Source organism: Amblyraja radiata, chromosome 10 (genome assembly GCF_010909765.2).
Source record: "Amblyraja radiata isolate CabotCenter1 chromosome 10, sAmbRad1.1.pri, whole genome shotgun sequence".
Taxonomy (NCBI): domain Eukaryota; kingdom Metazoa; phylum Chordata; class Chondrichthyes; order Rajiformes; family Rajidae; genus Amblyraja; species Amblyraja radiata.
In genome coordinates, this window is record NC_045965.1 from 6361998 (window position 1) to 6382963 (window position 20966).

Genomic DNA, 20966 nt, shown 5'->3' on the forward strand with positions numbered 1-20966 from the left:
TTCCACTGGTGAAATTCATAATTTCAGGCACACCACAAAGTGAAGATGGTTACCTCCTGATCTCACATTCTTTACATCCTTGGTTATTAGAAAACAGAACAGCCTTTGGACCCACAATGTCTGTGCCGAACATGATGCTAAGATACACTAATCTCATCTACCTGCACACAATCCATTATCCCTCCATTTCTTGCATTTTCATGTGCCCAACTAAAATCCTCATAAATGCTACTATCTATCTGCCTCCACCACCACCATCCAGGCAGCACATTCCAGGCACACTCACCCTCTGTACAAATAAACCTGCCCCGCACATCTCCGTTAAACTTTGCCCCTCTCACCTTAAATCTATGACAAGAAGCGTGGATGAAGAGTCTAAAGACTAGTAATAATTTCCTGGGAATCACAAGAAAAGCACAGTGGGAGGGGATAAGAAATCAGATGTACAAAAGCTGAAAACCATTTATTACAAACCACATTAAAGTTCTTCCCTCTGATAATAACTGATAAATACTTTAGAAAGTTTGAGTTTTATTACAGCTGTGCAGTTTCCCCAGGGCAGCACTGTTATAAATACAAGAAAGTTTTGTCATTATATACTTTAAATTATAGAACAGTGTGTAGAATTTCATCAAAAGGAACAAATAATTAAATAATTATTTTTACTTTAATGAACATTTCAAAATGAGAACTTCCTGTTCATCTTATAATATGCAAAGTTGGAGATTAATAACTTTATTTTATTCATACATTATACCTCCTCTCCTAAACTTTACAATATTCAAAATGACTAGACCATGGTTCTTTAAGTAAGTTTCTTCAATACCGTTCCATGTTTTGTATTGTCTTCAGAAAACAAACACATCAAAACTTTAAATTATTTAATTTTACCAACTTCATCCATAATATCATTTGTCCTGTTTCCAACAATTGTACTTCACTGTTACAGTGAATGTTCCATTGGTTAACAAATTACAAAAGGTTGTTTCATCATATTATTATTGTTGTCTCGGTCATTCCATGCAGTATCATGCACAGATAATAGAAAAAATGGAGGTCTATTTACATTAATGTCAAAATTATGTAGCCCATTGTAAAGTTCTGAAAATGCATATACCTAACCACATTCTATCAGTTTGTTACTCTGATTGTTCTTTCCTTTCTCAGTTTCTTCAATTTTTCATGCACGACCAACTTGTCGTAATATTTAATTTTAATATTTACTTCAGCTCATTTTTCTTTATGCATCTCTCACTTTGTATTATATTTCAACACGTGTGCATCTGTTTTCAACTTATTCCCGACAATTGCATTTTTGCTAGTTTGTCGGTCTCTATTCTAGTTGCATAATTGCTTCATTAATTATAAAGCATATATATATCAGTGAAGTCACCTGATGCTTGCAGGAGAATATGCTCAGGCAAAATATGTAGACAAGATCATCACTTTCACTTAATTCTCATTCCCTTAAAACACCCATTTTCATTTTGGATCAGTGTCATTTGTTTTTTTCTGTATGAATAAGTCCATTGAATATCAAAAGATATTCAAAGTTACACAATGGCAAAGGTTGCATTCACTTGAAAATGAATCAGTTTTGAAAATAAATATACAAGTGTAGGGGAAATGAATAGTGATAGATGGCACTGGTGTAATGTCAACATAAACATTGCTGCATTGGGCCAAATTCCTACATAAAAATCTACAATTCGTCTAAGGGATGGAAAATGTTGCCATTGTTTCTGATACCCATTTCTAACTTCCAGAATTCAATTCCAAAATTGTTAATTTTAAAGTTCACTTCCCTAGTGCAGTCCATTGCAGCTTTCGATTCAAAAACACTTTCTCCAAGTAGGTAGGGCTTGGCCTTTGCCTCATCATTTAAAGCATGACTGTTACACTGGAGGTTACAAATGTTAATACTCGAGAATAAAACATGATACTTCCTAATTTAGGCATCCATCATTAATAAACATCCTCAACTTAGTAGCAAAGATGCCAATAAAAGACCTTTTGCCTTTAAAAGACTCCTAAGACAACTCAGCTGCTTCACATTAAGCAGGAATACATTTCTGATCAGACTTTTATTGTATCCATTTAACCAAACAATCTGCTGCACTACTGCAAGATTTAAATTTCCCAAAAGATCTTGTATTCTTTGAGCCAATTTTGTCTACCTTGCAGATAATGTGGCCTCCAAATTGAGCCAAGTCTTCCCAAACCCTTTTTAAGCACAACCAAGATGACAGAATGACAGCATCATCCTGGTCTGGTTTCAGATGCAACCTACACTGTTACATGGACTGCGTTGCTTCACATTTGTGCCTTTTGTGCACACTTACGTGGTGTATATTTGACAATTCAGCCCACAGTTCTCTCAGCTTGCTGCTTTCAAAATCTATTTCCTTTGCATCATTCAGGGGACAGTTTAAAAGAGCGTTTCCTGGTGTGACAGAGAGCTTTCCCATCTTTCATGAGTTGATGACAGCATGATCCTTTTTAAACACACACCCAGCTCTGCCACAGCCAACTGCACTTCAGTATTATGAACAGTACACTTTGGAAATAATTTAAATAGCTTCTTGTACATATTTAAAAAATCCTTTAAACATGAGGTACAGGAAATATCAGCTTTTCTTCCAACAATTATGACGATAGCAAATGTTCAACAAGTTAACAGAAAAGAATCAAAATTAAGTTTTATGTTTATATTTATTACAGCATTGGAGAAAAGAACCGTTTCATTCAAAACCATCCCAATGAAGACAATAATTTAGCGAATTTGTAAAATTACATTTGCCAGACTTGTCTTTTTCTCAGTTTAAAATGCACGATTTCCTGGAGACTGAAATCTACAATAAAACACCAAAATTTCATCAGTATGTTCCGATCTGACTGCAAATAGGAGATTTACATACTCGTTCAGCAACTCTACAGCTAAACACAGTTAGATTGATTTGAAACACATCTAAAAAGGCAATTCATTTAGAAAGATCCTGCTATTGCCCCCAACCCCCACCACCCCTCCCCCCAAACAAAAACAAAGTATGTTAACATCCCATAACCTGCAGTCAGCACAACAACACAGTTGACGTTCCTGAAAACTCTGTAAAGGGTTGCAGAAAAAACAACCCTCAATAAAACATTAGCAACAAATATTGAACACAAAACTACATTGTAGATTTTTTTCTTTTTTATAACCAGACTACAAGGTAAGAAACACAGAACAGCTACAATGTTATCAAGAATCAGCACAAGGGTTGTCCAGGCAAGATAATATTTTACATAACTTGATACACATTGTATAGAAGTGGGTTTAAACAAAAGACCATCTACAGGTAGTGTGTAATTGTACAGAGATCCCAGCATCATTGCAGTGCCATTAAAACTGTTTATTTTCCTCTATTTCAATCACGTCTGTAGTTGTCTCTTTCTCACGTGTGGAGTTTTCCTCTGGATCAATAAAGTAACAGAGGAATGAAGCAACCCACCTTTGAGGTATGCACATACGTGTGGGCGCAGGGGGTGGGGGTTGGGTTGGATTTCGGGAGGTTAGAGAATAATGAGATTTGGGGGGAAAAGATGTACGCTCCTCTCAAACTGGAACCCACTGGGCATATCATCGTTCAGTTACACAGGTATGGAACAACAACTGATTAACACCTTGCACCTGGCGGGGGAAGTCTCACAGAAGCAAGAAAAAAAATAATCTGTGCCACCAAATAATAGGCCTTCGAAAGTAAACCACATTGTGTAAACGTCCCAGTTAAAATGGCTACAATATGGACAACATCGGATCTTATACCTAGACTAGCGCCATATTCAGTTCAGCACAAAGATACATGGGTTCAGAGGATGAAGCGGAAGAGGTCTGTTCGGGTGCTAGAGGCGTTTACATTTTTGTCTTTGCTTCAAAAAGATGCGATGTGTAACGTACAGTCCTTCCAGGAGAAGGGTTTTATGTCTTGATTCTTTTTTGTTGTCCTTCATGTTTATGGAATTAAAGAAGTTCAGCTTTTTTCTTGTGTGAAACTCAAAATTGGGGTTTTGCCCCCAGTTCCTCGTCAACACGTTGAACTGCTTCTTGCATACGTTCTTTAATCTTCCAAAGGGCAGCTGTCTCATCATTCTGGTCCTGGAGAAGGGGGAAGGGGAAAAATCACACGCTCATCGTCATGCTGGGGGAATACTGAAAGAAAGTGACAAGGATTACACGGATTGGAACCATACATCTCGCAGCATCTGGGTTCAGCTAAACATGGCAAACGTACAAATATAGTTTGCTGAAATTGACCCCAATATAACACTGCAATTCAATCTCCACTAGTGTGGAGGGAGTAAATCATTACATTTTGTTTTGTTATAATTGAGAAAACACACAACTGAGTTATGGATCCCTACAAATGAACACACAGAATACCTGCCACCTTTCATTAGCTCCCTGCCACTCTCTTTCCTTCTTTCCCTCCAATTTACCCCACTCTCATGATCAAACTTCTGCTCAATGGTTTGAACTAATCAACTGGCTTAATCTATCTATATATTACTAAATCTCTGATCTTGACCTCTTTTGGCCCACTGTGCTGCGATTTCCGACAGAACGCCGCCACCTACGGCCGTCATTTTTGGCCACCTCGCTCAGAGCCCCCCTCAGCCTTACGGGTGCGGAGGGTTTTTCCCATTGATGACAAATCAGAGAGATATTAATGTTTTTTTTTAAATCACCATTCTCTCTGCTGCACCTGCTGGAGGGAGGGGGAGGGACTATAAAACCAGGAAGTGGTGTGCCTCACTCACTCTCTGCAAGATGGATGAAGCCGAGGGTCACGTCGCTCTGAGCTCTGAATAACACTGAACAAATGTCTACACAACTATGAGTACACTTAATGTGGTGTGAAAATGAAAATATGGTTTGTTTGAAGTAAAAAGGCATTGCCTGCAAATGGTTGTTTGGGTGCTTTGGCTTGAAGTTGAAAGGCACTACTTACTGCAAATGGTGGCTTGGGTGCTTTGGCTTGAAGTTGAAAGGCACTACTTACTGCAAATGGTGGCTTGGGTGCTTTGGCTTGAAGTTGAAAGGCACTACTTACTGCAAATGGTGGCTTGCGTGCTTTGGCTTGATGTTGAAAGGCACTACTTACAGCAAATGATGGCTTGGGTGATTTGGCTTGAAGTTGAAAGGCACTTCTTACTGCAAATGGTGGCTTGGGTGCTTTGGCTTGAAGTTGAAAGGCACTACTTACTGCAAATGGTGGCATGAGTTGAAAGGCACTACTTACTGCAAATGGTGGCTTGGGAGCTTTGGTTTAAAGTTGAAAGGCACTACTTATTGCAAATGGTGGCTTGGGAGCTTTGGCTTGAAGTTTAAAAAAATCACCATTCTCTCTGCTTCACCTGCTGGAGGGAGGGGGAGGGACTATAAAACCAGGAAGTGGTGTGCCTCAAATGGTGGCTTGGGTGTTTTACATGAAGTTGAAAGGCACTACTTACTGCACATGGTGGCTTGGGTGCTTTGCTTGAAGTTGAAAGGCACTACGTACAGCAAATGGTGGCTTGGGTGCTTTGGCTTGAGGTTGAAAGGCACTACTTACTGCAAATGGTGGCTTGGGTGCTTTAGCTTGAAGTTGCACTACTTACTGCAAATGGTGGCTTGGGTGCTTTGGCTTGAAGTTGAAAGGCACTACTTACTGCAAATGGCGGCTTGGGTGCTTTGTCTTGAAGTTAAAAGGCACTACTGCAAATGCACTTTCTTCCTGTTTGACATGTATATTGATTTTAGATAAAACGCTACCACTTATGGCTGTGATTTTTGGCCATCTTACTCAGTCCCCCCTCCGCTGAGCAGGTACAGAGAATTCTTCCCATCAATGAAAAATAAAAGTGTTATTAGTGTTTAAAAAATGTTGAGAATCTCTCTCCTGTCAATCAAGCCCTGAAAGCCACACCTTTTCCGGTGGGAGGGGTTATAACACCCGGAAGTGTGGGTGTGGCCCAGACTCTGCATGATGGGGGAAGGAGAGGTCATGACTCTATCTGAGCTGTGAATCAACTGAACACACTGAATGTCTACTGAACTGTGGGTTTGGTGTTTTGTGTGGTTTTATGGCGGTTTCACCCTGCATGAAATGGTATGAAGCTGCATTTGAATTTGGTGGCCTTGCACCCTGCTTGAAATGGAATGAAACTGCACTTGAATTTGGCGGCCTTGCATCCTGCTTGAAGTGGTTGGAAACTGCACTTGAATTTGGTGGCCTTGCACCCTGCTCATATTGGTAAGAAACTGCACTTGAATTTGGTGGCCTTGCACCCTGCTTGAAATGGTAGGAACATGGATTTGAATTTGGTAGCCTTGCACCCTGCTTGAAATGGTAGGAACATGGATTTGAATTTGGTGGCCTTGCACCCTGCTTGAAATGGAATTTCAAGGAATAGTCATGAGTCAACTGCCAGCCCACCAGCCGTGAGTGAGCTGCCAGCAGATCAGGCTTGTAGGACTGAGCTGCCACCCCAAGAACCCATACCAGCACTCCAGAAAGCCCCCCCACTGGCCACCAATATTGGAATTGGTGGAGAGGTGGAATATTGTGTCGAGGGACCAGCCCTCCCGTGTGAACATGGGACCCAACGGGTCCCACTTAGTCTAGTTTGTAACTAAATCCAGATCGCTAATTTGCAAAACAAATATCTTAATCAAGTTCTAAACTCTTATTTGCTATTTTTTGCAGTTTACTAATTTCTACCGATAACTAACAAATTCCCAACCTGATTTGCCTTATCAAAATCACACAGTATTAAGTGACTTTTTACATGAATCAGTTGTATACAAGTTAACATGGCATGCATTGAAGAGTTACTATAAATCATAGCTGATTTCCCACCCCCCCCCCTCCAAAAAAAATGAAAATTTGCTGGTGAAATCAAGAAAGGAAATAAACTTTACTAGCAATTTTTTTCTGAAAAAAGTTATAATTTTATTTAATAGCAAATTATCAAAATTTTGAAAATAAAATTATGACAGTTGGGGGATAAAAGATTACTTGTAGAGTGTTGTCAGAGAGCAGGCTCATGCACAAAAATATTGCCTTTATACTACAGGATCTGCTGAATGCGTATGACGCACGAGTGCAAAGCCGAAAAAGCTGCTAGCATGTACCTGCTCTGCTTTTTAACCTGAAAATTAATTGCATTTTAAAGAAAATATCTCAATAACACTAGAAATAGAAGCCTGAGTGATAGTAGCTCTAAGATGAAATGAAATAAATAATAATAAATAATTTTCAAGCAAAATCTATCATAGTTATTTGTGTTAGAATGTACGTGTACAGTGCCCTCCACAATATTTCGGACAAAGACCCATCATTTATTTATTTGCCTCAATTTGAGATTAGTAATAGAAAACAAAGACTTGCGGTTAAAGTGCACATTGTCAGATTTTAATAAAGCCCATTTTTATACAAATCAAGCCCCCCCCCCCCCCCATTTCAGGGCACCATAATATTTGGGGCACAGTAATGTCATGTAAATGAAAGTAGGCATGTTTAGTATTTTGTTTAAGAAGGAACTGCAGATGATGGAAAATCGAAGATAGACAAAAGTGCTGGAGAAACTCAGAGGGTGCAGCAGCATCTATGGAGCGAAGGAAATAGGCAACGTTTCAGGCCGAAACCCTACTTCAGACTGACCTCAGTATTTTGTTGCATATCCTTTGTATGCAATGACTGCTTGAAGTCTGCGATTCATGGACATCACCAGTTGCTAGGTGTCTTCTCTGGTGATGCTCTGCCAGGCCTGTATTGTAGCCATCTTTAGCTAATGCTTGTTTTGGAGGCTAGTTCCCTTCAGTTTTCTCTTCAGCATATAAAAGGCATGCTCAATTGGATTCAGATTGGGTGATTGGCTTGGCCACTCAAGAATTGACTATTTTTTTAGCTTTGAAATACGTTAGCCGTATGTTTGGGATAATTGTCTTGCTGTAGAATGAACCGCTGGCCAATGAGTTTGAACCTGAGCAGATAGGATGTGTCTATACACTTCAGATTTCATTGTGCTACTCCCATCAGCAGTTATATCATCAATGGCAATAAGTGAGCCAGAACCTTCAACAGCCATACATGCCCAGGCCATACATCCCCGCCACCGTGTTTCACACATGAGGTGGTATGCTTTGAATCTTGGACAGTTCCTTCTCTCCTCTATACTTTGCACTTGCCATCACTCTGATTTAAGTTCATCTTCGTCTCGTCTTTTCCAGAACTCTGGTTGCTCTTTTAAGTACTTCTTGGCAAACTGCAGCCTGGTCATCCTATTTTTACGGCTAACCAGTGGTTTGCATCTTGCAGTGTAGCCTCTGTATTTCTGTTCATGAAGTCTTCTGCGGACAGTGGTCATTGACAAATCCACACCTGACTCCTGAAAAGTGTTTCTGATCTGTTGCACAGGTGTTTTGGGTTTTTTTTTCTTTATTATAGAGAGAATTCTTCTGTCATCAGCTGTGGAGGTCTTCCTTGGCCTGCCAGTCCCTTTGTGATTAGTAAGCTCAACAGTGCTGTCTTTCTTCTTAATGATGTTCCAAACAGTTGATTTTGGTAAGCTTAAGGTTTGGCTGATGTCTCTAACAGTTTTATTCCTGTTTCTCAGTCTCATAATGACTTCTTTGACTTTCATTGGCACAACTTTGGTCCTCATGTTGATAAACAGCAATAAAAGTTTCCAAAGGTGATGGAAAGACTGGAGGAAAGACTAGGTGCTGAGAGCTCTCTTATACCTGCATTAAGGAGGCAATTAAACACACCTGAGCAATTACAAACACCTGTGAAGCCATGTGTCCCAAACATTATGGTGCTCTGAAATGAGGGGACAATGTATAAACACAGCTGTAATTTCTACATGGTGAAACCAAAATGTATAAAAATGGCCTTTATTAAAATCTGACAATGTGCACTTTAAATACGTGATTTTTTTCTACTACATCTCAAATTGTGGAGCACAGAGGCAGATAAATAAATGATGGGTCTTAGTCCCAAACATTATGGAGGGCATTGTATCTAGTATGCTCACATACTCACGTTGTCATTTTGGAAGGAGTGAAGAAAATTGCCTCCTAATTCACCATCATCCCTTGGAGTGCCTGGAGGATTGGTAATGCTGCTCATGTTGTTGGGAGAATTCTGGAAGGTACATAATTTCATTCATTAAAACATGGAGTTTCTCTCCCAAAGAGAGTCAAAGCAAGCGAACACCACATCACAGAGCTGCTAAGTGGCAATTTTAATTCTCAGAGATGATCACATTGAGTTAATTCCAAATGTTTGTCTTGATAAGGTTTATTGCTCACTTTGCCTTCAATAGAGTCCCTGAAGACCAGGTTTTAATTTCATCATGTGTACATTGATACATTTAAGAATCTGCCATTGATCACATCAGTTGTTTATAATCCACCAGTTAGGACCCCAGGAGCTGGTATTATATCCACTGCTAAACCAAAGTCCAAAATACCAATCTCTTCTGATGTTAGAAAGTGGATATGCTTTAATTACTTGGACATCATCTGTACATATAGGTAGGTAGGATTAGAACAACAGAAAGGTGATACACTGTTATGAGAAACTACATATGCTGGTTTAAAAAAAAGACAGTGCTGGAGTAATTCAGTGGGGCAGTATCTCTAGAGAACATGGATAGGTGATGCCTCGGCTCAGCACCCTTCTTCAGTTTCATTGTAGTCGAGGGAAGCAAGCTGGGTGAAAGGTAGGGGCAGGACAAGTGATAGGTGGATACATGTCAGGGGGGGGGGCAGGAGTAGACTGGCTGATGGGTGGACAAAGGCTAGAGATGGGTAGATGACAAAAGGTTGAGATGCGAAAAGAGAAGAATGTGAAGTCAGAGGAAGTTACTAGGTGGAAGAGGAAAGGGATGTTCTTCGTTAAGTTACATAAAATTGGAGAATTCAATGTTCACACCATTGGGTTGTATGTTACCCAAGCGGAATGAGATGCTTCTCCTCCAGTTTGCGTGTGGCCTCACTCTGGCAGTGGAGGAGGCCCAGGGCAGAAAGGTTGGTATGGGAATGGAAAGGGGAGTTTAAATGGTTAGCAACTGGGAAGATCCAGGCAGGCCTCGACAGACCTAGCATGCTTGGTTTCACTGATGTAAAGGACGCCAAATATAATAGACAAGGCAATAGACAAGGTTGTAGGAGGTGCGTGTGAAGCTCTGTCTCACCTGGAAGTGCAGCTGTGGTCCCTGGATGGCTGTGAGGGAGGCGATATAGGGACAGGTGTTGCATCTCCTGCAGTTGCATGGGAAACTACCTGGGGAGGGGTGGTTTGGGTGGGAATGGATGAGTGAGCCAAGGAGTTTTAGAGGGAGCAGGCTCCACATAAAGCAGAAAAGATGGGGATGGGAAAATCTGACTGGCAATGGGACCATGTTGAAGGTGGCAGAAATGTTGGAAAATTATGTGTTGGAGGCAGAGGGTAGTGGGGTGTAAGGCAAGGACAAGAGGAACTTTGGTCCAGGTAAGCTGTTCAAAGGAAGAAATATAGGCAGAAGAAAGTCCTAGGGAGTTAACCACAGGAGACCCGGCATAATGCAAGAATTTAAATAATCCTGTGTAGAATTGGAATAACGGAAGCGGAATTTTAAAGAATCAGTGATTTGCTTCCAAAAGTGATCCAATGTAAGTTTGAGGAATTACCACAACTTTCTACAATGCACGAATGTTGCCGTCAGAAGAATTCTGGGAATTACACATTTCTCTGAGCCTTACAATAGATTCAGATGACATGGGCTAACACACCAGTGCTTTTCTAGGAATACTTGGGAGCTCTGCAGCCATGTTGTCCACCGTTTGTTCTGACATTCACCAGTAAATCAGATTCTCCAAATTTCTTTCCAATTGACTATTATATGCAATTATTTTCACATTCTCTAGACCTTTATGGCAACTATTAGACATAGACATAGAAAATAGGTGCAGGAGGAGGCCATTCGGCCCATTATTCATTGTGATCATGGCTGATCGTCTCCTGTCAATAACCAGTGCCTGCCTTCTCCCCATATCCTTTGACTCCACTAGCCCCTAAAGCTCTATCTAACTCTCTCTTAAATCCATCCAGTGACTTGGCCTCCACTGCCCTCTGTGGCAGGGAATTCCATAAATTCACAACTCTCTGGGTGAAAACGTTTTTTCTCACCTCAGTCTTAAATGACCTCCCCTTTATTCTAAGACTATGACCCCTGGTTCTGGACTCGCCCAACATTGGGAACATTTTTCCTGCATCTAGCTTGTCCAGTCCTTTTATAATTGTATGTTTCTATAAGATCCCCCCCTCAACCTTCTAAACTCCAGTGAATACGAGCCTAGTCTTTTTAATCTTTCCTCATATGACAGTCCCGCCATCCCAGTGATCAATCTCGTGAACCTACGCTGCACTGCCTCAATCACAAGGATGTCATTCCTCAAATTAGGAGACCAAAACTGTACACAATACTCCAGATGTGGTCTCACCAGAGCCCTATACAACTGCAGAAGAACCTCTTTACTCCTATACTGAAATCCTCTTGTTATGAAGGCCAACACTCCATTAGCTTTTTTCACTGCCTGCTTTACCTGAAAGCGAACTTTCAGTGACCGATGTACAAGGACGCCAAGGTTTCGCTGCACCTCCCCCTTACCTAACCTAACCCCATTGAGATATCAATCTGCCCCCTTGTTTTTGCCGCCAAAGTGGATAACTTCACATTTATCTATATTTATCTATTGGCAAGTGATGTCAATAGATAAAACACTATCACATTGCTGAACTCGGAGTCCCGCCGATAGATTTCTCCAGTCTCTCCGTCCACATTGTTTGCTTATTCTGTATTTTTATTTCTATATTGCACTATTACTACGGACTGACGCTAAACTGCATTTCGTTGTACCCATACTTGTATCTGTGCAATGACAATAAAGTTGAATTGAATTGAATGTGGCAAGTGTGCCTAAAGCTGTTTGTGGTCTATATCAGTGATTTGGATGAGAACCTACAAGACATTATTAGTAAGTTGGCAGATGACACAAAAGTGAGTGGTATTGGTGATAGCGAAGATGGTTGTCAAAGGTTACATCAGGATCTTGGTCGGCTGGGCAAGTGGGCAGAGGAATGGTTAATGGAGTTTAATGCAGATAAATGTGAGTATTACATTTTGGGAAGTCTAATCGGAGCAGGACCTTCACAGTAAATCAGGATTCTGATGTGTGGTAGAACAGAGGGATCTAGGAGAGCAGGTACATGGTTCCTTGAAAGTTGTGTCACAGGTAGATAAGGTGGTCATGCAGGCTTTCGGCCTTCATCAGTCAGGGTTTTGAGTATAGAAGTTGGGATATTATGTTACAGCTGCACAAGGCACTGGTGAGGCCACAGTTGGAGTATTGTGTTTGATTTTGGTCTCCCTACTATAGGAATTATGTTGTTCAGCTGAAAAGAATGCACAGAAGATTTATTAGGATGGTGCCAGGACTTGAAGGCCTGAAGTATCGGGAGAGGTTGGGCAGGCTAGGACTGTATTCCTTGGAGCATAGGAGGAGGAGACATCTTATAGTGGTGTACAAGATCATGAGAGAGAGATAGTTAGGATAGATGCACAGAGTCTTTCACCCTGAGTAGGAGTATCAAGAACCAGAGGACATATGTTAAGGTAAGAGGGAAAAAATTTAATAGGGATCTGTGGGGCAAATTTTTCACACAGTGGATGAGTTGCCAGAGGAGGTAGTTGAGGCAGAAACTATAACAACATTTAAAAGACATATGGATATGAAAGGTTTAGAGGGATATGGGCCAGACCTGGGCAGGTGGGACTGATGCAGAGGGGGCACCTTGATCAGCATGGGCAAGCTGGACTGAAGGACCTGTTTCCATGCTGTATGACAATGACTCTAACTTTTATTTTCTATTTCTAATAACTGCAATTGTTATTCTTTCCTCCTTTTTTTGTCACGCCTTTTAAATCTCTCTCATCTGATCACTACTTTTCCCTCAGCCATTCCAGATCTCTTTCCTTCACATAATTTATGTAGACTCAACGCACTCAGTTTGCTTCCTCTCAAGACAGCACATGGATAAAATACTGTCACCAGTTCACTGTGCCTTCAGGGGAAAATAAGTCCATCAAATCAATCCTTCTAGGATTTTAATTTATTTACACACAATATCAGACGACTATTACAAAGAAAAATGTGTGGCTAGATCTGAATAGCAAATGTATGTTGGGATGGTTGGTACATGTCCTCTAAAGGTACTCATGATCTATAAAATGAAAATGTAGCAATCTTCCAAACCAGTTCAATGAACTATGGTTAAAAATGAATAGGGAATTAGCCGTGGTTTATACTTCGAGATGTAGATATTTCCATAAAATGGAATCGTGTTCAGTATAGAACTGGCAACATTATGGACCACTCCATTCCACTCCCTTTTGGATTGTGATCGAAGAATCACATAATCTCTGTTGAATGTTTATATTAATTGTTAAACTTTGTATTAAAGTTAAACTCATACCTTAGGGATCCCGTCCATATCGCCTGATCCTAGGGAGAGTAAAAGCAAATATTTTCATTAACATTTCTGACGCGACATAACCATGGTAGAAAAATACTGAAAAGTTCTATTCTTTGACAACATACGGTTCAGTGAATAATTTCATTTTTCACTCATCCGCGCATATAAACCCAACTGTGTATGGCTTATTTATTCCAATGCCTCCATTCCAACAAGGATTCAGAAGCCCTGTAGATTTAGTTATTTCCGTGTTGCTTAAAAGGCTTCAGTGCCCTTTTATGATTGCTCCTGGTAGGAAGGTGACTTACCTAATGATCCATTCATATGAAGTGGCTCAATTCCGCCCATTCCACCCATGGGACCTTCAGAGCCAGGCCCCAGTGGGAACTGGAAGAAAAACAAAGCAAATTGTAAAGAGGTCAACGAATTCTATGTTTAGTTTAGAGATACAGCGTGGAAACACGTGGAAAAACTTCAGCCCACCGAGTCTGCAACGACCAGCGATCCTCGAACACTGACACTATCCTACAGACACGAGGGACAATTTACACTTATACCAAGCCAATCAACCTACATACCTGTATGTCTTTGGAGCGTGGGAGGAAACCAAATATCTCGGAGAATACCCACACAGGTCATGGGGAGAATGTACAAACTCTGTTCAGACAGCCAACTGTAGTCGGGATAGAACCCGGGTCTCCGGCGCTGCAAGCGCTGCAGGGTAGCAACTTTACCGTTGCGCCACTGTGCCGCCCACTGTGGCTTATACAGTTCAGCAAAATATGGTAATACTTAAGGTGACCATCCAGGAATACAACAAAACTCTGGGTGAACAAACACAAATCTGAAGGTCCAATTAATAGCCATTTGTGACATAGTATCTATATCCACAGCAGTCATCTTGTTTTTGTATGCATGGATCCTAATAAGCGAGTTCGGTATTCCAACTGCACATGCCCAGGTCAAAGGTCACGAGGCATAAACACCCCTGGAAAGCAGTGGAGCAGTGAACCTTCATTGCTTCTGTTTTTTCTACCTTTGATTCTTCTTGGTAAGAAAATACTGCTTTCAAACTATGAAATAGTTGTATTTATTGTTCCTTTGTTAAAAGCTAAGATTATTTTGTCATTTTTATTGCTTGATTATGCTTTGGTGAGTGAGCGAGATCGAGCTCGTCCGTGGTCGGTGTCGGGCCCGTGTCCGTTGAGTTGCTGCTGGGCCGTCCCCGTCCCCTCCCGGGTGTCCGGACGTGGGCGGAGGGGTCTGGCCGGGCTTTCATGGGGAGGGGGCTGCAGCACTTTGTATGAATGGCTGGTGCTCGGCTTTTGCTGGCACTGGGGAGGTTGGCTGCTGGCGGGCCCTGGCCCGTCAGGGAGCAGGACTTAGCTGGAGTTGGCACTTCTTCTCCGCGCTGGCTGTGGGCCTGGGGCTGCTGGTGTCATCGGTCCGGGGCTGTCAGTTGGCCCGGCGGGAGTTGAGCTGGGGTGAAAGCCAATGAAATTCTTTAGCCAACCCCAGTTCAACTCCGGCCGGGCCCCGGGACGGGACGTGGACGGCCCAGCAGCAACTCAACAGACCCAGGCCCAACATCGACCACGGACTAGCACGAACTCGCACACTCACCAAAGCATAATAAAGCAATAAAAACGACAAAATAATCTTAGCTTTTAACAAAGGAACAACAAATACAACTATTTCATAGTTTGAAAGCTGTATTTTCTTACCTTGAAGAATCAAAGCTGGAAAAAACTGAAGAAATTAAGGTCCACTGCTTCTCTGGGCTGTTTCTGTCTTTACTTTGTGTACTAGTCATATCTCTACTATTTATTTAATTCCCCTTACATGTTTATCCTCTACCTGCTAAATTTTTGTAAGGTGTCCTTGAGACTCTTGAAAGGCGCCCATAAATAAAATGTATTATTATTATTATTATGCAGTGTCCTTTGACCTGAGCATGCGCAGTCGAAATACCGAACACACTTATAGACTACCATATGTTAAGAATTTCCTGTTTCATTCATTTTGACAGTATTTGTATCAATTCTGTGAAAGCAAGGAGAAAGTTTGCATGTGCTTTTCCTCTCATGATAAACTTACATTTGACCGGCTTCCTCCAGGTGGAACGGGATTAATCATTGTGTACATGTTGTCACTGGAATTTGTGGAATCTGTATTTGAAGATGAGAAAAACAAGTTTAATTCAGCTTCCATTCCATTAGAACAAAGATGTGATACTTGAACAGGCAACTATTTTATTTATCTTTTTCAAAGTCTTTAAAATCAAGAGTTTCTTTATCATGAGTTATTTGGTGTTTTTCCAAGTTTTTGTTACTTTGCTCCAGCAAAATGAGGCCACTGTACTCAACAAGACCACGTTGTTGCTCCACACCAACATTTTCACAGCCTTCTCCACGTGATCTCACCGACATTAACAGATTGGGTGACCACTTTGCAGGACAGCTGCATCAGACAATAGGGGTGACTGGTGCCACTTTAATTCTCTATTCCACTCTGACCCATCTGTGGCTGCCTGCATCGCTATAATGAAGCCCCACACAAGTTTGAAGAACCTAAACCTATTTTTTTCTTCTCCAAATCATTCACATTTCTAACAAAGGGCCTCCAACACTATATCAATTGTTTATCTTTTCAGATACTGTCCGATCCACAGAATGTTTCCAGCATTTCACGTTTCAGATTTTCAGCATCTGCAGTTTTTTTAATTTAGGTTTTCCTCATGTTAATCCAGCTTCCCTATAAATGCAGTGATGTTGTTCATCTCAGTTATCCCACATGGCAGCAGGTTCCATGTGCTGACCATCCCAGGACTGTGGAGTCGTCGAGTCGGAGCAAATTTGGTGTTGCTGGAGTCGGAGTCGGTAAAAAAAGTCCCGACTGACCTCAACATAAATTTCAGAGACTACGTAAATTGAAAAAAAATCCCACTTTTTAAACATACCGCACACTTTATTTCCACCCGAGAGAAATTAGGAAATGGCTAAGAAACTAGGAGTTTCTCTAGCAAGGGAGAGTATCAGAAAACATATACTTAGTTAAAACAAATGCAGGTCCCTTGCAGTCAGAAACAGGTGAATTGATCATGGGGAACAAGGACATGGCAGGCCAATTGAATAACTACTTTGGTTCTGTCTTCACTAAGGAAGACATAAATAATCTGCCTGAAATAGCAGGGGACCGGGGGTCAAATGGAGGAACTGAGTGAAATCCAGGTTAGCCTGGAAGTGGTGTTAGGTAAATTGAATGGATTAAAGGTCGATAAATCCCCAGGGCCAGATAGGCTGCATCCCAGAGTACTTAAGGAAGTAGCCCCAGAAATAGTGGATGCATTAGTGATAATTTTTCAAAACTCTTTAGATTCTGGAGTAGTTCCTGAGGATTGGAGGGTAGCTAATGTAACCCCACTTTTTAAAAAGGGAGGGAGAGAGAAAACAGGGAATTACAGACCAGTTAGTCTAACGTCGGTAGTGGGGAAACTGCTATTAAAGATGGGATAGCAGCACATTTGGAAAGTGGTGAAATCATTGGACAAAGTCAGCATGGATTTATGAAAGGTAAATCATGTCTGACAAATCTTATAGAATTTTTCGAGGATGTAACTAGTAGAGTGGATAAGGGAGAACCAGTGGATGTGTTATATCTGGACTTTCGACAAGGTCCCACATAAGAGATTAGTATACAAACTTAAAGCACACTGTATTGGGGCTTCAGTATTGATGTGGATAGAGAACTGGCTGGCAGACAGGAAGCAAAGAGTAGGAGTAAACGGGTCCTTTTCACAATGGCAGGCAGTGACTAATGGGGTACCGCAAGGCTCAGTGCTGGGACCCCAGCTATTTACGATATATATTAATGATTTGGACGAGGGAATTGAATGCAACATCTCCAAGTTTGCGGATGACACGAAGCTGGGGGGCAGTGTTAGCTGTGTGGAGGATGCTAGGAGGCTGCAAGGTGACTTGGATAGGCTGGGTGAGTGGGCAAATGCATGGCAGATGCAGTATAATGTGGATAAATATGAGGTTATCCACTTTGGTGGCAAAAACAGGAAAGTAGACTATTATCTGAATGGTGGCCGATTAGGAAAGGGGGAGATGCAACGAGACCTGGGTGTCATGGTACACCAGTCATTAAAAATAGGCATGCAGGTGCAGCAGGCAGTGAAGAAGGCGAATGGTATGTTAGCATTCATAGCAAAAGGATTTGAGTATAGGAGGTTCTACTGCAGTTGTACAGGGTCTTGGTGAGACCACACCTGGAGTATTGCGTACAGTTTTGGTCTCCTAATCTGAGGAAAGACATTCTTGCCATAGAGGAAGTACAGAGAAGGTTCACCAGACTGATTCCTGGGATGTCAGGACTTTCATATGAAGAAAGACTGGATAGACTCGACTTGTACTCGCTAGAATTTAGAAGATTGAGGGGGGATCTTATAGAAACTTACAAAATTCTTAAGGGGTTGGACAGGCTAGATGCAGGAAGATTGTTCCTGATGTTGGGGAAGTCCAGAACAAGGGGTCACAGTTTAAGGATAAGGGGGAAATCTTTTAGGACCGAGATGAGGAAAACATTTTTCACACAGAGAGTGGTGAATCTCTGGAATTCTCTGCCACAGAAGGTAGCTGAGGCCAGTTCATTGGCTATATTTAAGAGGGAGTTAGATGTGACCCTTGTGGCTAAAGGGATCAGGGTGAATGGAGAGAAGGCAGGTACAGGATACTGAGTTGGATGATCAGCCATGATCATATTGAATGGCGGTGCAGGCTCGAAGGGCCGAATGGCCTACTCCTGCACCTATTTTCTATGTCTATGTTTTCTATACTTGTAGAAGCCGAGAATGAAAAGGAAAAGCTTCAAAAAACTCTTAAGGGGCGGTTCATGCTCATTAATATGGATGCCACCACTCGTCACAGAGTTAACTATTTTGCCATCAATGCTAGATTTGTTGATGAAAACAATAAAATAGTAACACGGACATTAGGAGTAAAGGACACCAAGGCACATCGTGAGCATTTATCTCCAGAAATTAGTGGAAGAAAGTTTGAAAGATTTTGAAATTAAATAAGACCAGATTCTACGCATCGTCACTGATTATGCTTCAAATATGCCAAGCATAATAGAAAAAATTAATAAAATTGAAGATGAAAGTTACTACTGAAAGGGAGATCTCAGATGCAGATTCTGAAACCGGAACAGCAGAAATAGAACAGTATGATGAAACTTTAGATGATATTATTGCGGACAGCATGTCAGCTGTCTAATCCAACATATGCATTGTGCTGTACATACATTGCAACTAGCAATAAGAGAAGGATTGAAAGAATGCCATGCAGCTACTCTGATAGGCAAGGGGAGGTAAGTAGCTACAGCAGCCAGAACCTCTAAAATTGATGCTATCCTCCAGAGACGTGCAGGAAAGGGAGCTATTTTTGACCAAGCAACTCGCTGGGGCAGCACATATGATGGTTAAGCATTTGCTTGACCTAAAACTCATTCTAGAAGACATTGATAATCCCAGTGTCTTACTGACTAAAAGTCAATGGATGTTGGTATCACAATTAGAAGCTCTGCTTGCTCACCCTCATGCAGTCACCAAAAAGCTGCAAGCAGAGGATCCTGGTACATTCCTATAGGAATGGAAACATTTAATGTTTCACCTATCCAAAGCTGGAGGATTAATTGCTGAAGGAATTGTATTGTCAATGAAGAAAAGAGAGGATCTGCTACTTGACCACCAGATCTTGTTAGCTGCTTTGCAAAATATTTAGATAAAATTGAACTGTTGAGAGCAAAGTGTTCCCGTTAAAATGTGCAAAGGCAGCCTTTTGATGTTAAACTAATGGAATTTAAGCAAGATTTTCTTGGTGGTTTAAAAGAAATAGAGAAATATGATTGCTCATCTGAACTTGCAGTACAAGAAGTCATCCCTGCTTATCCAGAAATAGTCAATTTGCGGCTGTGATAGTAACAGCCAAACCACCTACTCAGGTCAGCGTGGAGAGACTGTTCTCCGTATTGAAAATAATTTAATCAGATTTAAGGGCATCAATGAAAGAGAATCTGGCTGAAGCAATTCTGTTCCTAATGGGTTGTCCCACTTAGGTGATTTTTCAGCGGACTGCCGACGAATGTCAAGTTGCTGGCTGTCGCCTGAAAAACCGGGAACACGCACACACACACACGCACACACACACATACACACATCACAAAGGCGGGGGCCTGGGTAAGTGGGGGAAGAGCTGTCTGAAATTCACACGGTGCAAAGCCATGGTGATACAGACACACACCACGATGAACAGGAAGGTTGGCGCTGTAATTAAGACGGCTAGCACAGTGTACGGTAAGTCCTTTAAAAGAGCGGGGGGGGGGGGGAAGAGGGGAGAGAAGGGGGGGAGAGAAGGAGTGGAGACAATATTTAAGAAGCCAGACAACTTTTAATAAGCCAGAGATACACAGCTGTGAAGTTCGGCGGACGTTTAACATTACCGGTCGGTTCTCCTTGGTTCTGAAAACTCCTGCTGACGTTTTTTTCCCCCCAACGAGCCAATGAAAATACCCGGTCAGCAAAGGCGATTAACTAAAACTACCTACGAGTACCTCGACTAACTATAACTACATGGCGACCACACTACAACTGCACCTTCGACTACAGGATTATTGATTATCTCCATTGCGACCAATTTTTGGTCACAGAAAAATTTTCAACATGTTGAAAAATTTGCGGCGATCACACTGAGGCCGCGACTCATTCCCAGAATGCGGGAACACCTCGCGACCATGAAGGAGACTCACCAGAGACCACCAGCGAACATGTGGCAATCATGTGGCCAGTGCAGAGTCTCCTGCACTTGCCGATGTGGGACAGGCCCGTTAGGACGTTATTAATAAATGTTAGGTATGTACTTTGTAGCAAACTTAACTACCTATGCATTTAGTTTTAATTTCTATTCCACTTGAGATTTTTTGTTTGTCATAATTTAGCCATTTAGTAAATACGTGTGGCCTTAGTTTAATAAATTTTGGAGAAATGCTTTTATAATTTTTATATTTAATTCAATGGAATTTTAATTTTGTCATAGTCCTATATGTGATTTATTTTTCTTTCACCATAATGAATTATGGGTTTTTTTTCAAGCGTATACAATAAAAACGCCACAATAGCATAGCTACAACCATTAGACTCAAAACCCGGTTTAAAAGGTAGCCTGATGATTCATGTTTAACAAGGAACTGCAGATGCTGGAAATTGGAAGGTAGACAAAAATGCTGGAGAAACTCAGCGGGTGAGGCAGCATTTATGGAGCAAAGGAAATAGGCGACGTTTCAGGTTGAGACCCTTCTTCAGACTGATGTGGGGTAGGGGGGCGGGAAGAAGAAAGGGAGAGGCGGAGACAGTGGGCTGTGGGA

General features: G+C 41.5%; 1 protein-coding gene across 8 annotated transcripts in view; it reads right to left on the reverse strand.

The window, feature by feature from the left end:
- Positions 1 to 519: 519 nt before the first annotated feature.
- Positions 520 to 20966, reverse strand: part of ssbp3 (single stranded DNA binding protein 3) — a 172226-nt gene continuing 151779 nt past the window's right edge. For 4 of the 8 annotated variants that reach the window (XM_033027917.1, XM_033027922.1, XM_033027918.1 and 1 more), the window contains 5 exons: positions 15639 to 15709; positions 13850 to 13928; positions 13542 to 13570; positions 9066 to 9167; positions 520 to 4135 (listed from right to left, as the gene is read on the reverse strand). In XM_033027917.1, coding sequence (XP_032883808.1) covers positions 4034 to 4135; positions 9066 to 9167; positions 13542 to 13570; positions 13850 to 13928; positions 15639 to 15709 — 383 coding nt within the window. In that variant the 3' untranslated portion in view covers positions 520 to 4033. Of the gene's footprint in view, positions 4190 to 9065; positions 9168 to 13541; positions 13571 to 13849; positions 13929 to 15638; positions 15710 to 20966 lie in introns of all 8 variants that reach the window. The other 4 variants (XM_033027924.1, XM_033027921.1, XM_033027923.1 and 1 more) reach the window with 1 other exon arrangement.